Raw genomic sequence first — 23349 nt, 5'->3', positions numbered from 1 at the left:
AATGGGAATATTTTCATATTTTATTTATATTATTTTAATATTGTGATTTTATTTATTTTTGTTACTATACTTTTTATTTTTACTCTTTTAATATAAGGATTTTTGTTGTTATTTTCAAGATTTCATATTTTCATATATTTTATATGAAAATCTGAATATTTTCATATTTTATCTATATTATTTTAATATCGTGATTTTATTTATTTTTGTTACTATACTTTTTATTTTTACTCTTTTAATATAAGGATTGTATTGTTATTTTTATTACTATATTTTTATTTTATTTTTCTTATTTTAATATAATGATTTTATTTATTTTTATTACTATAATTTTTATTTTATTGCTAGTATTATTTTGTTTATTTTTACATTTATTGTTTTTTATTATTATTATTATTATTATTATTAGACATTCTTAATATAAAACATAAAACAAAAACAATATAAAAAATTATTTCCAATCTTTACAGGTTGGTTATTTATCTATTGTAATAAAGTAAAAAAGAGGCAAAAATTCTCATTCTGATATTTTTTATTTGCAACAAAAGAGAAAGCTTTCATACTGCACAAAAAAAAAAAGTGGCATTTTCTGCCCTTTAAATCTCTTCTGAGTATAGCTGGGCTAAAGACGCAGGATGAGGCGTCCATCTCCCAACTCCCAGAATGCTTTGTGAATGACATGAAAAACACAAGGCTTGATGATCCTTCCCTCTCGACCTGTATCCAGATGGCTACCCTGGTATCGATCCGTTGGTAATATATAACATGATGAATGTGGAGGGCTATTTCTGTCACCTTGGATACGGAAACCACCGGCGCTCGCTGATTGAATCCCCTGCCATTATTTTTGCTGCAGAAACAGGGATTTTTTTTTCTTCTTTTTTTAAATTTATCCTTCTGATATGTTTTTTGTACCAAGGTTGTGCACATCGGTGACCGGTCTGCCGGACGTATAATTGGGATTTTTGGGTCATTGTTATGAAGGAAAAATAAAATAAATAAATTATATTAGAAGGGGAAAAATATAAAAAATAAATAAAATTACAATCAACTGCAAGAGACAAAGGGAGTTTGGCGGTATTTCTATTGTCATATGTCGGCAGGGTATATATACCGCACATATATGTCTGCACTGGTTATATACCGCACATATATGTCTGCACTGGTTATATACCGCACATATATGTCTGCACTGGTTATATACCGCACATATATGTCTGCACTGGTTATATACCGCACATATATGTCTGCACTGGTTATATACCGCACATATATGTCTGCACTGGTTATATACCGCACATATATGTCTGTACTGGTTATATACCGCACATATATGTCTGCACTGGTTATATACCGCACATATATGTCTGCACTGGTTATATACCGCACATATATGTCTGCACTGGTTATATACCGCACATATATGTCTGCACTGGTTATATACCGCACATATATGTCTGCACTGGTTATATACCGCACATATATGTCTGCACTGGTTATATACCGCACATATATGTCTGCACTGGTTATATACCGCACATATATGTCTGCACTGGTTATATACCGCACATATATGTCTGCACTGGTTATATACCGCACATATATGTCTGCACTGGTTATATACCGCACATATATGTCTGTACTGGTTATATACCGCACATATATGTCTGCACTGGTTATATACCGCACATATATGTCTGCACTGGTTATATACCGCACATATATGTCTGCACTGGTTATATACCGCACATATATGTCTGCACTGGTTATATACCGCACATATATGTCTGCACTGGTTATATACCGCCTTCATACGGCAAGATTCTGCTTTTATCATCTGCAAACGGCTTCTTGTGTAGTAGATGAAAATGAAGGACGATTGTCTATGGTTTAAACATTGGTACAAAGAAAACACTATAGATAGATAGATAGATAGATAGATAGATAGATAGATATGAGATAGATAGATAGATAGATAGATAGATAGATAGATAATAGATAGATAATAGATAGATAGATAGATAGATAGATAGATGAGGCATAACTAGGAATGACTGGGCCCCACAGCAAATTCTTGAATGGGCCCCCACCCCTCCCCAGCAGCTTCTTCGCAGCCCCCCCTCCCGCTCTCAGATGGCGCCCGGACGTCCTTCCTGTGCGTTTCCTGCAGTGTCTGAGTGTAATGTCCTTGTATTATACTGTTGAGGCGGCCCTGACAATAATATCTTTTAGTCCTCCTCCTGGGTGGGCCCCTGCTGAGTTCCGGCCCCCAAGCAGCCGCTTCCACTATAGCTATAGATAGATAATGGATAGATTTGTCTCCATTTATTATTTTCGGAATCCTGGCGTTTTCTCCCGGTGATATACATGATTGGTTGTTGCCACTTTTAACTGTTTAGTAAAGCCTTGTTGCCGTGGTGACTGCTCACACAATGGCGGCAATGTCACTGCTGACCACCAGGCACTTACAGCTACCCCTGTACATACACATGACCCCCCCCCCCCCTCCCCCCCACAGATGACGGACCCCTCCTCGGCCCGGCCGGTACCGGAGGCTGTGGTTTGCTTTGTGACTGCTGCAATCTATAAACAATCTCCATGGAGACGGTCTTCATGGCCAGGTGAGGCGATCGCCTCAGGCAGCGCCAGGTAGGGGCAAGAGGGGGGCAGCAGAAGGGCCATGGGCAATGAGTGCTTTCATTGTGGCAAAGGGGTTAGGTTAAGAAATTGGCTTGGGGGGGGGGGCGGCCTTTTAGTTTTCACCTCAGGCAGCAGAAAGGCTAGCTGCACCCCTGAGTATCACACACGTTAGGCTTAGATACACACAACTGTATCCTATGTAAGAGTCTTAGATACATTATCAGACAGTATCGGCTTGGATCATACTTGTCAGGTGACTTGAGGGAGAAATGTGAGCGGAATTGTTCTTTAAGAGACTCCATCACATTCCCTGCCACGTCCTGCCACGTCCTGCCCCTTTTCAGGAGAGTTGCAGGTATGGCTTAGATACATTAGGAAGACCCATGGGTGACTACAATGTGCTTTCCGCATGTCCATTCTGCAAAAGACAGAACACGTCCTATACTTGTCTGCAAAAAAATGCGGCATGTGCACGGACCACGCTGCGGACCACAGCACGGACCACGCTGCGGACACAGTTGTGTGAATGAGGGAAGGTGGGAACCATGAAACATACGGGGCTGCAGGGCTCTTCTATTTTCCCTCTAAGCCACTGAATTGTCTGAATTGTCCGGATATTTCACCTTCACGTTTGTATCTGCAGCTTATCCATGGTCTCCGACGCTTACACCGAGAGCATCTTCATGGAGCCGATCCACCTGTCGTCCGCAGTGGCCGCCAAGAAGATTATCAGTGAAGGTAAAGTCCATTATACTGGAGCCGAGCCGGGACCGTACGGAGAGGGACTGGGGCTCTGAGCAACAGTGGATGGAGGAGCGGAGCTGCTGAATAGAAGAGAGTAATCCAGTGTATGTCACCATGATAGATAGATAGACTGAACAAAAATATAAACACAACACTTTCGGTTTTGCTCCCGTTTTGCATGAGCTGAACTCAAAGATCTGGAACATTTTCTACAGACACAAAAGACCCATTACTCTCAAATATTGCTCACAAATCTGTCTAAATCTGTGTTAGTGAGCACTTCTCCTTTGCCGAGATAATCCATCCCACCTCACAGGTGTGGCATATCAAGGTGTTGATTAGACAGCATGAATATCACACAGGTGTGCCTTGAGACTGCCCACAATAAAAGGCCACTCTGAAATGTGCACTTTGATCACACAGCACAATGCAATTGGCATGCTGACTGCAGGAATGTCTACCAGAGCTGTTGTCCGTGCAATGAATGTTCATTTCTCTACCATAAGCCGTCTCAAAAGGCGTTTCAGAGAATTTGGCAGTACATCCAACCGGCCTCACAACCGCAGACCACGTGTAGCCACACCAGCCCAGGACCTCCACATCCAGCATGTCCACCTCCATGATAGTCTGAGACCAGCCACCCGGACAGCTGCAGCAACAATCGGTTTGCATAACCAAAGAATTTCTGCACAAACTGTCAGAAACCGTCTCAGGGAAGTTCATCTCATGATCGCCGTCCTCATCGGGGTCTGGACCTGACTGCAGGTCGTCGTCGTAACCGACTTGAGTGGGCAAATGCTCACATTCGATGGTGCCTGGCACGCTGGAGAGGCGTTCTGTTCACGGATGAGTCCCGGTTTTCACTGTTCAGGGCAGATGGCAGACAGTGTGTGGCGTCGTGTGGGTGAGCGGTTTGCTGACATCAACGTTGTGGATCGAGGGGCCCATGGTGGCGGTGGGGTTATGGTATGGGCGGGCGTATGTTATGGACAACAAACACAGGTGCATTTTATTAATGACATTTTGAATGCACAGAGATACCGTGACGAGATCCTGAGGCCCATTGTTGTGCCATTCATCCACGACCATCACCTCATGTTGCAGCCTGATAATGCACGGCCCCATATTGCAAGGATCTGTACACAATTCCTGGACGCTGAAAACATCCCAGTTCTTGCAGCATGGCCAGCATACTCACTGGACACGTCACCCATTGAGCATGTTTGGGATGGTCTGGATCGGCGTATACGACAGCGTGTTCCAGTTCCTGCCAATATTCTGCAACTTCGCACAGAGGAAGAGGAGTGGACCAACATTCCACAGGCCACAATCAACAACCTGATCAACTCTATGCCACGGAGATGTGTTACACTGCACGAGGCAAATGGTGGCCACACCAGATACTGACCTTTTTTCTGACCCCCCCAATAAGGCAAAACTGTGCACATTTCAGAGTGGACTTTTATTGTGGGCAGTCTCAGGCACACCTGTGCGATATTCATGCTGTCTAATCGGCACCTTGATCTGCCACACCTGTGAGGTGGGATGGATTACCTCAGCAAAGGAGAAGCGATCACTAACACAGACTTAGACAGATCTGTGAACAATATTTGAGAGTAATGGGTCTTGTGTCTGTAGAAAATGTTCCAGATCTTTGAGTTCAGCTCATGCAAAATGGGAGCAAAACCGAAAGTGTTGTGTTTATATTATTGCTCAGTGTAGATAGATAAATAATAGATATGAGATAGATGATATACGATGCAAGATACATGTTTTACTGAAAATTCTTCATATTCAACAATATCCACCTTTTTCTGCATTTTATCTACAAGGAGCCCCCGCCCCCATCTTGGCAGCCCCTCACTTATTCTCACAGGGGGGCACATTCCTTCCTGACCCTTCACTCAGCAATTGAATTATTTTTGAGGTCAGTCGCGCTGTCGGTGTAATCTGCAGTATGTAACCATTGGCACCGCTCCCTATGAGGAAGGCATGCCATCCATGTAGAACGCCATACACTTTCTGCACACGGGGCCATCGCTACCTGGGAAGCCCCTTCCCTCCTCCTCCTCTTACTTAATGGTCTATTAAATGAAGATTATAAGATTACGGGTTTAACATCAAATTCTCCATGGAAAGACGTATATTCTGTTCATCTCTGGCCTATATTATATTCAAGGGCTGCATTCACAATTCTAAATGCTTCAAAGCTGACATTTCCAAGGATTCCCTGCTTGTACAGTGGCTGCACAGAGATGGCTTGTGATTTGTATTCTTAGAATTAATACTTATAGTGAGTGCAGCTCTGGAGTATAACACAGGATGTAACTCAGGATCAGTACAGGATAAGTATTGTATGTACACAGTGACTGCACCAGCAGAATAGTGAGTGCAGCTCTGGAGTATAACACAGGATGTAACTCAGGATCAGTACAGGATAAGTAATGTATGTACACAGTGACTGCACCAGCAGAATAGTGAGTGCAGCTCTGGAGTATAATACAGGATGTAACTCTGGATCAGTACAGAATAAGTAATGTATGTACACAGTGACTGCACCAGCAGAATAGTGAGTGCAGCTCTGGAGTATAATACAGGATGTAACTCAGGATCAGTACAGGATAAGTAATGTATGTACACAGTGACTGCACCAGCAGAATAGTGAGTGCAGATCTGGAGTATAATACAGGATGTAACTCAGGATCAGTACAGGATAAGTAATGTATGTACACAGTGACTGCACCAGCAGAATAGTGAGTGCAGCTCTGGGGTATAATACAGGATGTAACTCAGGATCAGTACAGGATAAGTAATGTATGTACACAGTGACTGCACCAGCAGAATAGTGAGTGCAGATCTGAAGTATAATACAGGATGTAACTCAGGATCAGTACAGGATAAGTAATGTATGTACACAGTGACTGCACCAGCAGAATAGTGAGTGCAGCTCTGGAGTATAATACAGGATGTAACTCAGGATCAGTACAGGATAAGTAATGTATGTGCACAGTGACTGCACCAGCAGAATAGTGAGTGCAGCTCTGGAGTATAGTACAGGATGTAACTCAGGATCAGTACAGGATGAGTAATGTATGTACACAGTGACTGCACCAGCAGAATAGTGAGTGCAGCTCTGGAGTATAATACAGGATGTAACTCCGGATCAGTACAGGATAAGTAATGTATGTACACAGTGACTGCACCAGCAGAATAGTGAGTGCAGCTCTGGAGTATAATACAGGATGTAACTCAGGATCAGTACAGGATAAGTAATGTATGTACACAGTGACTGCACCAGCAGAATAGTGAGTGCAGATCTGGAGTATAACACAGGATGTAACTCAAGATCAGTACAGGATGAGTAATGTATGTACACAGTGACTGCACCAGCAGAATAGTGAGTGCAGCTCTGGAGTATAATACAGGATGTAACTCAGCATCAATACAGGATAAGTAATGTATGTACACAGTGACTGCACCAGCAGAATAGTGACTGCAGCTCTGGAGTATAATACAGGATGTAACTCAGGATCAGTACAGGATAAGTAATGTAATGTACACAGTGACTCCACTAGCAGAATAGTGAGTGCAGCTCTGGAGTATAATACAGGATGTAACTCTGGATCAGTACAGGATAAGTAATGTATGTACACAGTGACTCCACTAGCAGAATAGTGAGTGCAGCTCTGGAGTATAATACAGGAGGTAACTCAGGATCAGTACAGGATAAGTAATGTATGTACACAGTGAATGCACCAGCAGAATAGTGAGTGCAGCTCTGGAGTATAATACAGGATGTAACTCAGGATCAGTACAGGATAAGTAATGTATGTACACAGTGACTGCACCAGCAGAATAGTGAGTGCAGCTCTGGAGTATAATACAGGATGTAACTCAGGATCAGTACAGGATAAGTAATGTATGTACACAGTGACTGCACCAGCAGAATAGTGAGTGCAGCTCTGGAGTATAATACAGGATGTAACTCTGGATCAGTACAGAATAAGTAATGTATGTACACAGTGACTGCACCAGCAGAATAGTGAGTGCAGATCTGGAGTATAATACAGGATGTAACTCAGGATCAGTACAGGATAAGTAATGTATGTACACAGTGACTGCACCAGCAGAATAGTGAGTGCAGATCTGGAGTATAATACAGGATGTAACTCAGGATCAGTACAGGATAAGTAATGTAATGTATGTGCACAGTGACTGCACCAGCAGAATAGTGAGTGCAGCTCTGGAGTATAGTACAGGATGTAACTCAGGATCAGTACAGGATGAGTAATGTATGTACACAGTGACTGCACCAGCAGAATAGTGAGTGCAGCTCTGGAGTATAATACAGGATGTAACTCCGGATCAGTACAGGATATAATGTATGTACACAGTGACTGCACCAGCAGAATAGTGAGTGCAGATCTGGAGTATAACACAGAATGTAACTCAAGATCAGTACAGGATGAGTAATGTATGTACACAGTGACTGCACCAGCAGAATAGTGAGTGCAGCTCTGGAGTATAATACAGGATGTAACTCAGCATCAATACAGGATAAGTAATGTATGTACACAGTGACTGCACCAGCAGAATAGTGACTGCAGCTCTGGAGTATAATACAGGATGTAACTCAGGATCAGTACAGGATAAGTAATGTAATGTACACAGTGACTCCACTAGCAGAATAGTGAGTGCAGCTCTGGAGTATAATACAGGATGTAACTCTGGATCAGTACAGGATAAGTAATGTATGTACACAGTGACTGCACCAGCAGAATAGTGAGTGCAGCTCTGGAGTATAATACAGGAGATAACTCAGGATCAGTACAGGAAAAGTAATGTAATGTATGTACACAGTGACTGCACCAGCAGAATAGTGAGTGCAGCTCTGGAGTATAATACAGGATGTAACTCAGGATCAGTACAGGATAAATAATGTATGTACACAGTGACTGCACCAGCAGAATAGTGAGTGCAGCTCTGGAGTATAATACAGGATGTAACTCAGGATAAGTACAGGATAAGTAATGTATGTACACAGTGACTGCACCAGCAGAATAGTGAGTGCAGCTCTGGTGTATAATACAGGATGTAACTCAGGATCAGTACAGGATAAGTAATGTAATGTATGTACACAGTGACTCCACCAGCAGAATAGTGAGTGCAGCTCTGGGGTATAATACAGGATGTAACTCAGGATCAGTACAGGATACGTAATGTATGTACACAGTGACTGCACCAGCAGAATAGTGAGTGCAGCTCTGGAGTATAATACAGGATGTAACTCAGGATCAGTACAGGATAAGTAATGTATGTACACAGTGACTGCACCAGCAGAATAGTGAGTGCAGCTCTGGAGTATAATACAGGATGTAACTCAGGATCAGTACAGGATAAGTAATGTATGTACACAGTGACTGCACCAGCAGAATAGTGAGTGCAGCTCTGGAGTATAATACAGGATGTAACTCAGGATAAGTACAGGATAAGTAATGTATGTACACAGTGAATGCACCAGCAGAATAGTGAGTGCAGCTCTGGAGTATAATACAGGATGTAACTCAGGATCAGTACAGGATAAGTAATGTATGTACACAGTGACTGCACCAGCAGAATAGTGAGTGCAGCTCTGGAGTATAATACAGGATGTAACTCAGGATCAGTACAGGATAAGTAATGTATGTACACAGTGACTGCACCAGCAGAATAGTGAGTGCAGCTCTGGAGTATAATACAGGATGCAACTCAGGATCAGTACAGAATAAGTAATGTATGTACACAGTGACTGCATCAGCAGAATAGTGAGTGCAGCTCTGGAGTATAATACAGGATGTAACTCAGGATCAGTACAGGATAAGTAATGTATGTACACAGTGACTGCACCAGCAGAATAGTGAGTGCAGCTCTGGAGTATAATACAGGATGTAACTCAGGATCAGTACAGGATAAGTAATGTATGTACACAGTGACTGCACCAGCAGAATAGTGAGTGCAGCTCTGGAGTATAATACAGGATGTAACTCAGGATCAGTACAGGATAAGTAATGTATGTACACAGTGACTTCACCAGCAGAATAGTGAGTACAGCTCTGGAGTATAATACAGGATGTAACTCAGGATCAGTACAGGATAAGTAATGTATGTACACAGTGACTGCACCAGCAGAATAGTGAGTGCAGCTCTGGAGTATAATAAAGGATGTAACTCAGGATAAGTACAGGATAAGTAATGTATGTACACAGTGACTGCACCAGCAGAATAGTGAGTGCAGCTCTGGAGTATAATACAGGATGTAACTCAGGATAAGTACAGGATAAGTAATGTATGTACACAGTGAATGCACCAGCAGAATAGTGAGTGCAGCTCTGGAGTATAATACAGGATGTAACTCAGGATCAGTACAGGATAAGTAATGTATGTACACAGTGACTGCACCAGCAGAATAGTGAGTGCAGCTCTGGAGTATAATACAGGATGTAACTCAGGATCAGTACAGGATAAGTAATGTATGTACACAGTGACTGCACCAGCAGAATAGTGAGTGCAGCTCTGGAGTATAATACAGGATGCAACTCAGGATCAGTACAGAATAAGTAATGTATGTACACAGTGACTGCACCAGCAGAATAGTGAGTGCAGCTCTGGAGTATAATACAGGATGTAACTCAGGATCAGTACAGGATAAGTAATGTTTGTACACAGTGACTGCACCAGCAGAATAGTGAGTGCAGCTCTGGAGTATAATACAGGATGTAACTCAGGATCAGTACAGGATAAGTAATGTATGTACACAGTGACTGCACCAGCAGAATAGTGAGTGCAGCTCTGGAGTATAATACAGGATGTAACTCAGGATTAGTACAGGATAAGTAATGTATGTACACAGTGACTTCACCAGCAGAATAGTGAGTACAGCTCTGCAGTATAATACAGGATGTAACTCAGGATCAGTACAGGATAAGTAATGTATGTACACAGTGACTGCACCAGCAGAATAGTGTGTGCAGCTCTGGAGTATAATACAGGATGTAACTCAGGATCAGTACAGGATAAGTAATGTATGTACACAGTGACTGCACCAGCAGAATAGTGAGTGCAGCTCTGGAGTATAATACAGGATGTAACTCAGGATCAGTACAGGATAAGTAATGTATGTACACAGTGACTGCACCAGCAGAATAGTGAGTGCAGCTCTGGAGTATAATACAGGATGTAACTCAGGATCAGTACAGGATAAGTAATGTATGTACACAGTGACTGCACCAGCAGAATAGTGAGTGCAGCTCTGGAGTATAATACGGGATGTAACTCAGGATCAGTACAGGATAAGTAATGTATGTACACAGTGACTGCACCAGCAGAATAGTGAGTGCAGCTCTGGAGTATAATACAGGATGTAACTCAGGATAAGTACAGGATAAGTAATGTATGTACACAGTGACTGCACCAGCAGAATAGTGAGTGCAGCTCTGGAGTATAATACAGGATGTAACTTATTGATTTTCCTAGTCTACGACGTAAAGTCATAGTTTTATTAAAGACACGGAGGCTCCTATTGCTATCTCTTCCTTTACTGTTCCACCAATAGCAGCAAAGAAAATTTACATAATGAACATGGTAACCATAGTAACACAATGTCCCTCCCCAGACAGCCCCTATAATAGGCAGCTCTTCCTCTGGGTCTTCCTCTTTCTTTGAACCTGGCACCGTAACTGGACATCAACTGGAACCGTCAACTAGAACCGGAAACTGGAAGCGAAACGACACAGCTCCCACCGAACCATTCAATCGAAGCCAACGTGGCTAACACTTTAGCAGGAAATTAGAAGGACGCAGATCCTGGAAGTCAGTGAACTCTCACCCTGAAATAAAATAAAGAATATGGCCAGAGTGAATATCATTCTGGAACAAATCAAGTCAGATAGTCGATAACCGGAAATGAACCGTCAAGCCATCTATTAAACTTCAATAGAAAAGATAAATGCCATAAATACAATAAATATATAAATAAATATATAAATAAATAAACATAATAAACATAACCTCCTCCGAACAATACATCAATAAATATACAAATAATTAATCATTAATAAATAATTTATAGCTGGGCGGGCCATCGATCAGGGTGGGCAATACTCGCCTCCGTGTCTTTAATAAAACTATGACTTTACGTCGTAGACTAGGAAAATCAATAAGTTTTACAGCAAGCCACGGAGGCTCCTATTGCTAGTTCAAAGCTGAGAAATCACAGAAGCAAACAAATGAGGAGGAGGACGAAAATAATACTCCCTGAACGTCGTGACACTAGACCAGTCCGCCAGACGTAAGATGTCTTCCATACGCGCACCAGAAATCGCCAAAGCGGTGGCAGATGCACCTCTCGCCGAATGCGCCGTAAATATAGCAGTATCGATACCCGCAAGGGACATAACCCACTTCATCCAACGAGCCAAAGTCGGACTGGAGACCGGCCCGAAAGGATGGCGAATAGAAAGGAAAAGCTGCGGGACCAAGGGAGAGCGGTAAGCCCTTGTCCGGGCTTCGTATTCCCGCAAGCAAGCCACCGGACAAAGAGCCGGAGAGGACGGGAAACTGGGATATGACACCTCTCTAATGTGTGTTTTGGTACGTCTAGAAATATTGAAGGATACACCTTCCGGAGTGAAGGATCTAGCGTCATGATCCAGAGCTCGAACATCCGACACCCGTTTGCAGGAAATAAGGCAGAAAAGTACAAGTAACTTGGCAGATAATTGTCTCAAGGAGAGCTCCGGATTGCTGGGCCAAGCCGACAAAAATGACAAAACCAACGAGACATCCCAAGTGGTCACAAATCGAGGACGAGGAGGACGAGCAAGACGCGAGCCGCGAAGTAAGCGGGAAACCAAAGGGTGCTGGCCCGCAGGTCTACCGTCGAAGCCCTGATGAGTAGAGGAGATAGCAGACCGAAAGAGGTTGATCGTTCTATAAGCTTTACCAGCCTCAAACAAGGAGGTAAGAAATTGTAACAAATGACTCACAGGTGCCGAAATGGGATCAAGGTTCCGTTCAAGGCACCAACTAGACCAAGATCCCCAAGCTGCCCGGTAAGATTTTCTAGTGCCGGGAGCCCATGCATTGTCCAGGAGGCGTCTAGTTGCCTCCGAAACGCCCTCGACTTCTCCAGGTATCCTGAGACTCGGCACGCCAGCAACGGTAGGGATCCTTCCAGCAGAAGCGGGTGGCTCAACCCTCTGGGATCGCGAAGAAGATCTACGTGGTCTGGGAGAAGAAAAGGTATGTCCACAAGAAGCTCCAGTAGAGCCGGAAACCAACTCTGAGTCCCCCAAAAGGGAATCACCACCATCAATTCGGCCCTCTGGCGACGCACCTGAAGCAGCATCCTCGGAATCATCGCAAAAGGAGGAAAAGCATATAGAAGGGAGCTCGACCAATCCTGCAGGAATGCGTCCACCGCCTCTGCTCCCGGATCAGGGCGCCAGCTGAAGAATCGAGGAAGCTGTGCATTGAGTCGTGAAGCAAACAGGTCCACAGAGAAGGGACCCCAGACGTCCGATATCGCGGAAAATATGTTCGGGGCCAGTTGCCAATCGCTGCCGTCCGTAAAGCAACGGGAGCTCCGGTCCGCCCGAGTATTGTGGAGGCCGGGCAGGTATTCCGCTTGGACCACAATGTCCCTGGAAAGGCAATTTGACCAAAACTCCTTCGCAAGCCGAGCCAGAGTTGCCGACTGGGTACCACCCAAACGGTTGACGTAACGAACCGCAGACACGTTGTCCATACGTAGGAGGACGCAGGCATGAGCCATTCCATTGGTGAAACTCCAAATGGCAAATGATCCGGCCAGCAGTTCCAGCGCGTTGATGTGAAGGCGTGTTTCGTCCGTCGTCCAGCGGCCGCCCGTGGAGACCCCGTTGCAGTGGGCACCCCAGCCCTGCAGACTCGCATCCGATTCTATCGTAAACTCTGGTTGAAGGCCGAAGATCGCCTTGCCATTCCATGCCTCTAAGTTGTCGATCCACCACTGAAACTCCTCCCTGGCTTCTGAGTCCAAGGTAACCAAATCTGCAAACGCCGCACCTGAGCGGAGGTGTGCAATCTTCAGCCGTTGCAGGGCTCGATAATGCAGTGGAGCAGGAAACACCGCCTGGATGGAAGAGGCGAGCAGGCCAATGATGCGGGCCAGATGCCGTAGGGTCAACTGAGGGGTAGACAGGGCGTGTCGCAGTTCCTTCCGAATTGATCACAGTTTGGATGTCGGGAGACTGAGGGATTCGGACACTGAATCCACCGTGAAGCCCAGAAATTCCATCCTCTGCAGAGGGGTCAGGCAAGATTTCTCCAAATTGAGGAGAAAACCGAGGCGTGAAAGCAGATCTGACGTCCAGCCTAGATGTATCAGCAAGGTTGATTTGGAATAGTGCATGATAAGAATGTCGTCCAGATAGACGATCAGACGTACACCCCGACTGCGAAGCCAAGACATGGCCGGACGCATCAGCTTGGTGAAGCACCAAGGAGCCGAAGACAGGCCGAAAGGGAGGCAGGTGAACCGCCAAATCTCTTCTCCCCACTGAAAACATAGAAGGTCCCTGGATTGGGGGGCAATCGGTACCGTCAGGTAAGCATCCTTCAGGTCCAGTTTCACCATCCAATCCCCGGCATAAGCAAGTCTCTGAGGAGGTGAATCCCCTCCATCTTGAAGTGGCGATAGCGCACTATGGAATTCAGAGAACGCAGGTTTATAACCGGGCGCATCTGACCCCCTTTCTTCTGGACCAGAAAGATATTGCTGAGGACCCTCCTGTGAGAAGGAGGCGCCCTTTCTATCGCACACTTGTGGGAGAGTGATAGTAGCTCTAGGTCTACCTGGGAGCAATCTGGTCTTGAACAAATAGGGGGGGAGGAGGTAGGAGGTAAGGCGAGTCTATGAGCTCGATGTGAAAACCCATGACTGTGGACAGAACCCATGGGTCGGAAGTGATGACTGACCAGGCACGGGAAAAATGACGGAGTCTGCCTCCGATACAATGATCCGAAAAATCCCCCACAGGGGGAAGACTTACCAAAAGGTCTCCTGGAGTTTGGGTTTCCACGGAAGGACCTGGAACGCCAGTTGCCGCCTCTGGCCGGGAAGAAGGATGAGGAGCCTCTTTGATCCTGGAAAGGAGGTCTCTGGTGATAGGAGCCTCTGCCCATGCCTCGGGCTTGGAAATTGGAACGGCCGGACAGACGGCCCCTGGTACTGCCGGCCCTGCTGGAGACCCGTCCCTGAAATACTCTGCGCATAGAGGACTGGGCCTTATCTAATGCCGTAAATGCGCCAACAAATCGGCCAAGATCCTTAATAAAGGAGTCGCCGAACAGCAGCCCTTGTGCATCCTTACCTGCCTCCGTAAGGGCAAGGTTAGCCAGCTTGGGGTCTAATTTAAAAAGAATGGCCTTACGCCGTTCAATACATAAGGATGTGTTGGCGTTGCCCGCGACACAAATCGCTCTTTGAGCCCAGCCACGAAGCTCTTCGGGATCTATACGCGAGCCATCCGCTCTGGCAGTTTCAGCCAATTCTAGTAGTTTAGTAAGGGGCCCGAATACATCTAGGAGTTTGTCCTGGCAGCTCCTCAAGGCGGAGTCTAACCCTCTACGGGGGTTCCAGCCTGATTTCGCCAAAAATTGGGTCATTTTGGGGTCGACCACAGGGGTATCACAGACCTTATTAGGGACCACGGGTCTAGGGCACTCGGCACGAAGCTTGTTACGCGCTTCCTTACTTAGCGGGTGGCGAACCCGAGATTCCAAATATTTTGCCACATGATCGGACGGGAGCCATTCCGCTGACCGGGGGTGGTGGAGAGTGTCCAGATCGAACATAAGTTCGCCCACAGGGTCTACCAAAGCAGACGTCAGATCAACCGCTAAAGGGGCTGAGCTTACTAAGGAAGTAGAGGGGACGGGGCCCCTGGTAGTGGGAGTCGGATCAGGGGTCTCCTCATCAGAGGGATAATCATGATCCTCAAACGCCTCTAAATCTGAGCCCAGATCAGAATCTGAATCGGTACCTGGTTGTGCTCTGGCACATTTCCACGTACGCGCCTTTTCTGCCTGGCGCGGTAAGGCTCTCTTGCGTGTAATGTTGCACGCTCTCATGGGTGGCAGTACGCACACCAGCTCTATTATCCTGTGAAACAGGAGCGACAATGGCATCAGATGGCGTATTTATACCATGGGTAGTCTGCAAGGCCTCTCTAGGAGGGTGTGCAGCAAGGGCCTGAGAAATAGTGGCAGCCAGTATAGTGGACATGGAGTCCATGGCAGTCATTATGGCACTGGAGACCGACTGCTGTAGGGCCAATGTATGAGGGTCATCCCTCTCTACCTCCATCTCATCTGCAGGCATTGGGCAGGCCCTGGAGGAGGGTAAATCGGCTGCTGACATAGCGGTATGAATATCTATTTAGTCAAGGATAAGAAAATAATAGGGAGTGAACTAACTATACCTAAAGCGACGACGCAAGGGTTAATCACCCAGGCGCGATCGGTATGAGCGGGAGCAGGAACGGGAGAGCCGGGTAAAGCGACCGTACCTGAGCGCAGTAATGCGGAAATGAAATGCCGGCCGAGATCCCGCGATAGGCGCGAACCAAAATGGCCGCCGGGATCTCGCGAGACTACGCGCAAGCCCGGGAAAGTGGAAAAAGAAGATCCGGCCGTCAAGGAAGGGAGATCTGAGCTAAAGACGCCAGGAAAGAAGCGCCAAACGCCGGTAAAAAGGGGGGATATGTAGCGGATCGCAGTAAGAGGGAATGAATGTGGAATAATAATATGAGCTGACGGGGGGGGGGAGGCCCCCCCAAAAAGGGTACAAAACAGCAAAATAACACTCCCAGGGAATAACAAGGGGGAGAAAACCAGCAAAAAACAGGAGATATACAGTAGTAGAATGCAGGTGTTTTAGCAGAAAGCAAATATGGGATAAAACCGATAGATAAAATATATATATATATATTCTAAATCAAAGGCAATAAATGATCTGAAATAATAGAGTTCCTAAGGTAAAAATTGCAGCACTTATCTGGTGGCAGCAGCAAAGAAAGAGGAAGACCCAGAGGAAGAGCTGCCTATTGTAGGGGCGGTCTGGGGAGGGACATTGTGTTACTATGGTTACCATGTTCATTATGTAAATTTTCTTTGCTGCTATTGGTGGAACAGTAAAGGAAGAGATAGCAATAGGAGCCTCCGTGTCGTGCTGTAAAACTCAGGATCAGTACAGGATAAGTAATGTATGTACACAGTGACTGCACCAGCAGAATAGTGAGTGCAGCTCTGGAGTATAATACAGGATGTAACTCAGGATCAGTACAGGATAAGTAATGTATGTACACAGTGACTGCACCAGCAGAATAGTGAGTGCAGCTCTGGAGTATAATACAGGATGTAACTCAGGATCAGTACAGGATAAGTAATGTATGTACACAGTGACTGCAGCAGCAGAATAGTGAGTGCAGCTCTGGAGTATAATACAGGATGTAACTCAGGATCAGTACAGGATAAGTAATGTATGTACACAGTGACTGCACCAGCAGAATAGTGAGTGCAGCTCTGGAGTATAATACAGGATGTAACTCAGGATCAGTACTGTATAAGTAATGTATGTACACAGTGACTGCACCAGCAGAATAGTGACTGCAGCTCTGGAGTATAATACAGGATGTAAGTCAGGATCAGTACAGGATAAGTAATGTATGTACACAGTGACTGCACCAGCAGAATAGTGAGTGCAGCTCTGGAGTATAATACAGGATGTAACTCAGGATCAGTACAGGATAAGTAATGTATGTACACAGTGACTGCACCAGCAGAATAGTGAGTGCAGCTCTGGAGTATAATACAGGATGTAACTCAGGATCAGTACAGGATAAGTAATGTATGTACACAGTGACTGCACCAGCAGAATAGTGAGTGCAGCTCTGGAGTATAATACAGGATGTAACTCAGGATAAGTACAGGATAAGTAATGTATGTACATAGTGACTGCACCAGCAGAATAGTGAGTGCAGCTCTGGAGTATAATACAGGATGTAACTCGGGATCAGTACAGGATAAGTAATGTATGTACACAGTGACTGCACCAGCAGAATAGTGAGTGCAGCTCTGGAGTATAATACAGGATGTAACTCAGGATCAGTACAGGATAAGTAATGTATGTACACAGTGACTGCACCAGCAGAATAGTGAGTGCAGCTCTGGAGTATAATACAGGATGTAACTCAGGATAAGTACAGGATAAGTAATGTATGTACATAGTGACTGCACCAGCAGAATAGTGAGTGCAGCTCTGGAGTATAATACAGGATGTAACTCGGGATCAGTACAGGATAAGTAATGTATGTACACAGTGTGAACTATTTATGTACAGTCGTGGCCAAAAGTTTTGAGAATGACACAAATATTAGTTTTCACAAAGTTTGCTGCTAAACTGCTTTTAGATCTTAGTTTCAGTTGTTTCTGTGATGTAGTGAAATATAATTACACGCACTTCATACGTTTCAAAGGCTTTTATCGACAATTACATGACATTTATACAAAGAGTCAGTATTTACAGTGTTGGCCCTTCTTTTTCAGGACCTCTGCAATCCGACTGGGCATGCTCTCAATCAACTTCTGGGCCAATTCCTGACTGATAGCAACCCATCCTTTCATAATCACTTCTTGGAGTTTGTCAGAATTAGTGGGTTTTTGTTTGTCCACCCGCCTCTTGAGGATTGACCACAAGTTCTCAATGGGATTAAGATCTGGGGAGTTTCCAGGCCATGGACCCAAAATGTCAACGTTTTGGTCCCCGAGCCACTTAGTCATCACTTTTGCCTTATGGCACGGTGCTCCATCGTGCTGGAAAATGCATTGTTCTTCACCAAACTGTTGTTGGATTGTTGGAAGAAGCTGCTGTTGGAGGGTGTTTTGGTGCCATTCTTTATTCATGGCTGTGTTTTTGGGGAAAATTGTGAGTGAGCCCACTCCCTTGGATGAGAAGCAACCCCACACATGAATGGTCTCAGGATGCTTTACTGTTGGCATGACACAGGACTGATGGTAGCGCTCACCTTTTCTTCTCCGGACAAGCCTTTTTCCAGATGCCCCAAACAATCGGAAAGAGGCTTCATCGGAGAATATGACTTTGCCCCAGTCCTCAGCAGTCCATTCACCATACTTTCTGCAGAAGATCAATCTGTCCCTGATGTTTTTTCTGGAGAGAAGTGGCTTCTTCGCTGCCTTCTTGACACCAGGCCATCTTCCAAAAGTCTTCGCCTCACTGTGCGTGCAGATGTGCTCACACCTGCCTGCTGCCATTCCTGAGCAAGCTCTGCACTGGTGGCACTCCGATCCCGCAGCTGAATCCTCTTTAGGAGATGATCCTGGCGCTTGCTGGACTTTCTTGGACGCCCTGAAGCCTTCTTAACAAGAATTGAACCTCTTTCCTTGAAGTTCTTGATTATCCTATAAATTGTTGATTGAGGTGCAATCTTAGTAGCCACAATATCCTTGCCTGTGAAGCCATTTTTATGCAACGCAATGATGGCTGCACACGTTTCTTTGCAGGTCACCATGGTTAACAATGGAAGAACAATGATTTCAAGCATCACCCTCCTTTCTGCCATTTTAACCCAATCAGCCTGACATAATGATCTCCAGCCTTGTGCTCGTCAACATTCTCACCTGAGTTAACAAGACGATTACTGAAATGATCTCAGCAGGTCCTTTAATGACAGCAATGAAATGCAGTGGAAAGGTTTTTTTGGGATTAAGTTAATTTTCATGGCAAAGAAGGACTATGCAATTCATCTGATCACTCTTCATAACATTCTGGAGTAGATGCAAATTGCTATTATAAAAACTTAAGCAGCAACTTTTCAAATTTCCAATATTTATGTAATTCTCAAAACTTTTGGCCACGACTGTATATTAAATGTAAATAAACTGTCAAATTCTGTCTTGACTAATGGGCCTGCTCTGACCATTTTACACAATTGGGGGGCATGTACTGTTTTTTTATGGAGTTCAATGTCCAGTATATTCAGTATACAGTGAGCTCCCCCTGGTGGTGGCTTCAGGCAGATAGAGGGCAATTTATTAAGACTGCTGCTTCATACATAATTTTACTTTACAAAAATGCTGTATATGGTGGAGTAAGATGCCAAATCTTCTCACCAATGTCCTGCACACCAATGTTGGCGAGTGCACTGCATTTGTTTTCAGACGCAGTGACTTTCTTTGTGCAGTTTTTCTGCTTCAGCGGGCTTGGTGGTCTGATCTCTGTATCTGTAAAATCAGAGCTCCGACCAATATCAGTCTGTAATAAGAAGTGAATCGGGTCAGAATATGGACCTGTTCTGATTAAACAGACCTCAAGGGCTCATGCACACGACCGCTGTCGGCCGGTGCCCATATTATGGCCCGCATTTGAATGGGTCTGCAATCCGGAAAGTTTGGTGCGGAACGGAGGCATGGAACCCCACGTCAGCAGTACGGAGTGCTTCCGTGGTATTCTGTCCGTGCCTCCGCACCGCAAAAAAGTATTGCATGCTGTCGTTTTTTGGGGTGTGGACCGTCGGATATGTAGTAAGTAAATGGGTGATGCATCCATATAAAGTGGCCCTACGGTCAGTGCCTGTGCATTGCGGTCCGTAGCAGGGGCCCGCCGGCATGAGCCCTAAAGATCCATTGTAGGAGTCCTGCACTGAGTGTAGCATATGACTTCTGTATTTTATTAAAACATGGGTAAGATAGCTGTGGTCATGCCAAGCTTCCTGGTTCATGAATAAAATGCTGGCATTACAGTAAACACTGACACAGGCAGAGCAATGGGAATGTAACAAATAACAATTTACATTCCATTGAGGCTTTTCCCAAAGGTGAGTGATGTGAGGCATTAGTAGTCTGCCCGGTATGGTTGTTGAGAGTATGAAGGGGCGACTCAGGGACTCGTATTTCCAGGTCATTACTTTTAGATTTTTTTCGGGGGAAACGTTCTTACAAGAAGAACCCGACGCATCAACTTTAATGCAGTCAAATAAATAGCGAACATTTTCTGCTCCACGGGAAACTCCAGAGCAATTTCTACCTCTGAAGGACTTAAAATCAAAGGCGACTTACGCGCCCCGCGCCGAGCACCGAGACGCTTTGATGTCTCCTTCCAACTTCTACTTCCACAAAATACTCCTGACACCCTCAGAAGCTCCGAGAAAGATTTTACCGGTGAAGAGTCACAGACTGAACGCCGGCTGCGCTCTCCAGGTCCAGGAACTCGGCCCGGCACTGAGGGAAAGTGTAAAAAAAAAATATCAAAAAAATATTTTAAAAAAGTGAAGAGTCGTGAAATCTGGGACAACACGGTCCTAAAATAGGCGTTTATCGTCAAGGGGCCCCTATAGGCGGAGGGAAGGAAATAACATATGAAACCCAAATCAGTCCTAAAAGCGGCCATAGGTTCAGTCTACACCTCATCTCCCATGGGAACAGAGGATGGGGCAAACAACGTATTGATGGTTTCCAGTTAGCAATAATATCTCTGGTAACAACATTATATTATATGGATGTATCCAAATAGCAGTGGTATTTTGTTGATGATTCCAGATGTTAATAGTATCTTGATTATGGTTTCCAGGTAGCAATAATATCCTGTGTATGGTTTACAGGTATCAACAGTATCTTTTTTATTGTTTACAGGTAACAATGCTATCTTGTGTATGGTTTCCAGGCAGCAACAGTATCTTTTTTATGATTTCCAGGTAGCAATAGTATCTTGTTTATGGTTTCCAGGTATCAACAGTATCTTGTTTATGGTTTCTAGGTAGCAATAGTATCATGTTAATGGATTCCAGGTAACAATATTATCTTGCTAATGGTTTCCAGGTAACAATAGTATCATGTTTATGGTTTCCAGGTATCAACAGTATCTTGTTAATGGTTTCCAGGTATCAACAGTATCTTGTTAATGGTTTCCAGGTATCAACAGTATCTTGTTAATGGTTTCCAGGTAACAATATTATCTTGCTAATGGTTTCCAGGTAACAGTAGTATCTTGTTTATGGTTTCCAGGTAACAATATTATCTTGTTGTCAGATTTCAGTTAGCAATAGTATTTTATTGATGTTTCCAAATAGTATCTTATTGAAGGTATCTCTTGCTGATGTTTTCCAGGTAGCAATAGTATCTTGTTCACTGTTTCCTAGTAGCAGAATCAGTATCTTGTTTATGGTTTTCAGGTAGCAGCAGTTTCTTGCTGAATACCCCCAATTAACAGTAGAATCTTCTTGATGGTTTCCAAGTAGCAACAATATCAGTTTACAGGTGGCAACATTATCTTTTTGATGGTTTACAGGTTTCAGGTAGCAAGATTATTTTGTTTATGGTTTTCAGTTAATAATAGTATTTGTTAGATATTTTCCAAGTACCAATCGTATCTTGATGGTTTCCAGTTAGTAATAGTACGTGGTTTCTGTTTTCCAGGTAGCGATACTATCATGTTGATGGTTTCCAGTATCTTGTTAATGGTTCCAGGTAACAATTTTATCTTATTGAAGATCTCCAGGTAGCAACAGTATCTTGTTGATGGTTTCCAGTCACCAACAGTACACAGTGTATGGTGGTAACTGTATCATGTGGAGCATTTACAGGTAGCACCCACAGATTTTTTATTCTACAGAATGAGAAGAAACTGAGAAATAAGTGAAAGTAATGACGGAGTCTGGATACTGCTGACTAAACGGAAAATGCGCGGCGGAGGCGGAGCTCCACTTTTAACCGTCTTCTAAAACTACCATTACAATTTTTCATCTATTTCACTTCTAGTCACTTTTACGATTTTGTTCCCCATCTAAATGTGTTTTTTGGCCCATTTTCCAGGAAATAATATTTCATCCGCTCATTAATTCTCCCTTTTTTTGGTGTTCGGTTTTCTATTGCCAGAAAGAAATTTTACTGAGATCAGTCCTATATCCAGGATCAGAGCGTTGGGGCAATTTCCAGACAATTCCAAAAATTAGATACTCCCCATGACGTCCGTAAATACCCAGGTCATAATTAAAGGGGGACTCCACTAATAATACACATTGTAATGACATGCGGCGCGCACCCTTTCTTATATAATACCATGCGGCCCAACCCTGGAATCCCACATGGGTCCCTAACTGGGAGATATCTGGGATTTCCTGTTGGCATCTGCAATATTGCAGAAGGTGAGCATGGACTTTACTGTATTGAAGCATTGGCTGGTACTGTTATGTGGGCATTGTTTATATGGGCAATTTATGCATGGTACTGTAAATGGAAGCATTATTAATGGGGCATGCACTGGTTGGCACTGTTTAGGAGTGTATTGGTGGCACTATTTGTGCGGGCATTCTCTGGTACTGTTTGGGAGGACACTTTCTGGTGGGCACCGTTATAAAAACTAAATCTATGAGGGCGATTTCTGACTGCTTATAGATACATTGACGGGTGAACTGTCAGGCTCTGTTTATGTGGAAACTCCTTCTAACACCGTTCCTAGTGACATTTTCCGGCTATAACTGTTAACGGGGGCACTCTCTGGTTGGCAGTGTTAACAAGTGCACTCTTTATGGGGCACTCTAGTTGGCAGTGTTAACAGGTGCACTCTTTATTGGGCACTCTCTGGTTGGCAGTGTTGTCAGGTGCACTCTTTATTGGGCACTCTAGTTGGCAGTAGTAACAGGTGCACTCTTTATTGGGCACTCTGGTTGGCAGTAGTAACAGGTGCACTCTTTATGGGACCCTCTCTGGTTGGCAGTAGTAACAGGTGCACTCTTTATGGGGCACTCTAGTTGGCAGTGTTAACGTTCACTTTTAAGGAAGCACTCTCGTGTTGGCAGTGTTAACTGGTGAACCGATAAGGGGGCATTCTCTACTTAGCAGTGTTAACAAGCGCATTCTTAGCGGGCAGTC

The 23349-nt window shown here is 44.5% G+C and overlaps 1 protein-coding gene across 1 annotated transcript in view; it reads left to right on the top strand.

The window, feature by feature from the left end:
• The window catches only part of STYXL2 (serine/threonine/tyrosine interacting like 2), an 80256-nt gene that overhangs the window by 41273 nt on the left and 15634 nt on the right, over positions 1-23349 (top strand). Inside the window, exon 3 of the mRNA XM_040422929.1 lies at positions 3284-3378. Coding sequence (XP_040278863.1) covers positions 3284-3378 — 95 coding nt within the window. The remainder of the gene's footprint in view (positions 1-3283; positions 3379-23349) is intronic.

This window comes from Bufo bufo, chromosome 3 (genome assembly GCF_905171765.1).
Source record: "Bufo bufo chromosome 3, aBufBuf1.1, whole genome shotgun sequence".
Classification (NCBI taxonomy): domain Eukaryota; kingdom Metazoa; phylum Chordata; class Amphibia; order Anura; family Bufonidae; genus Bufo; species Bufo bufo.
Note: the sequence above shows the minus strand (reverse complement) of the source record. Positions and strands in the feature narration are given on the sequence as shown.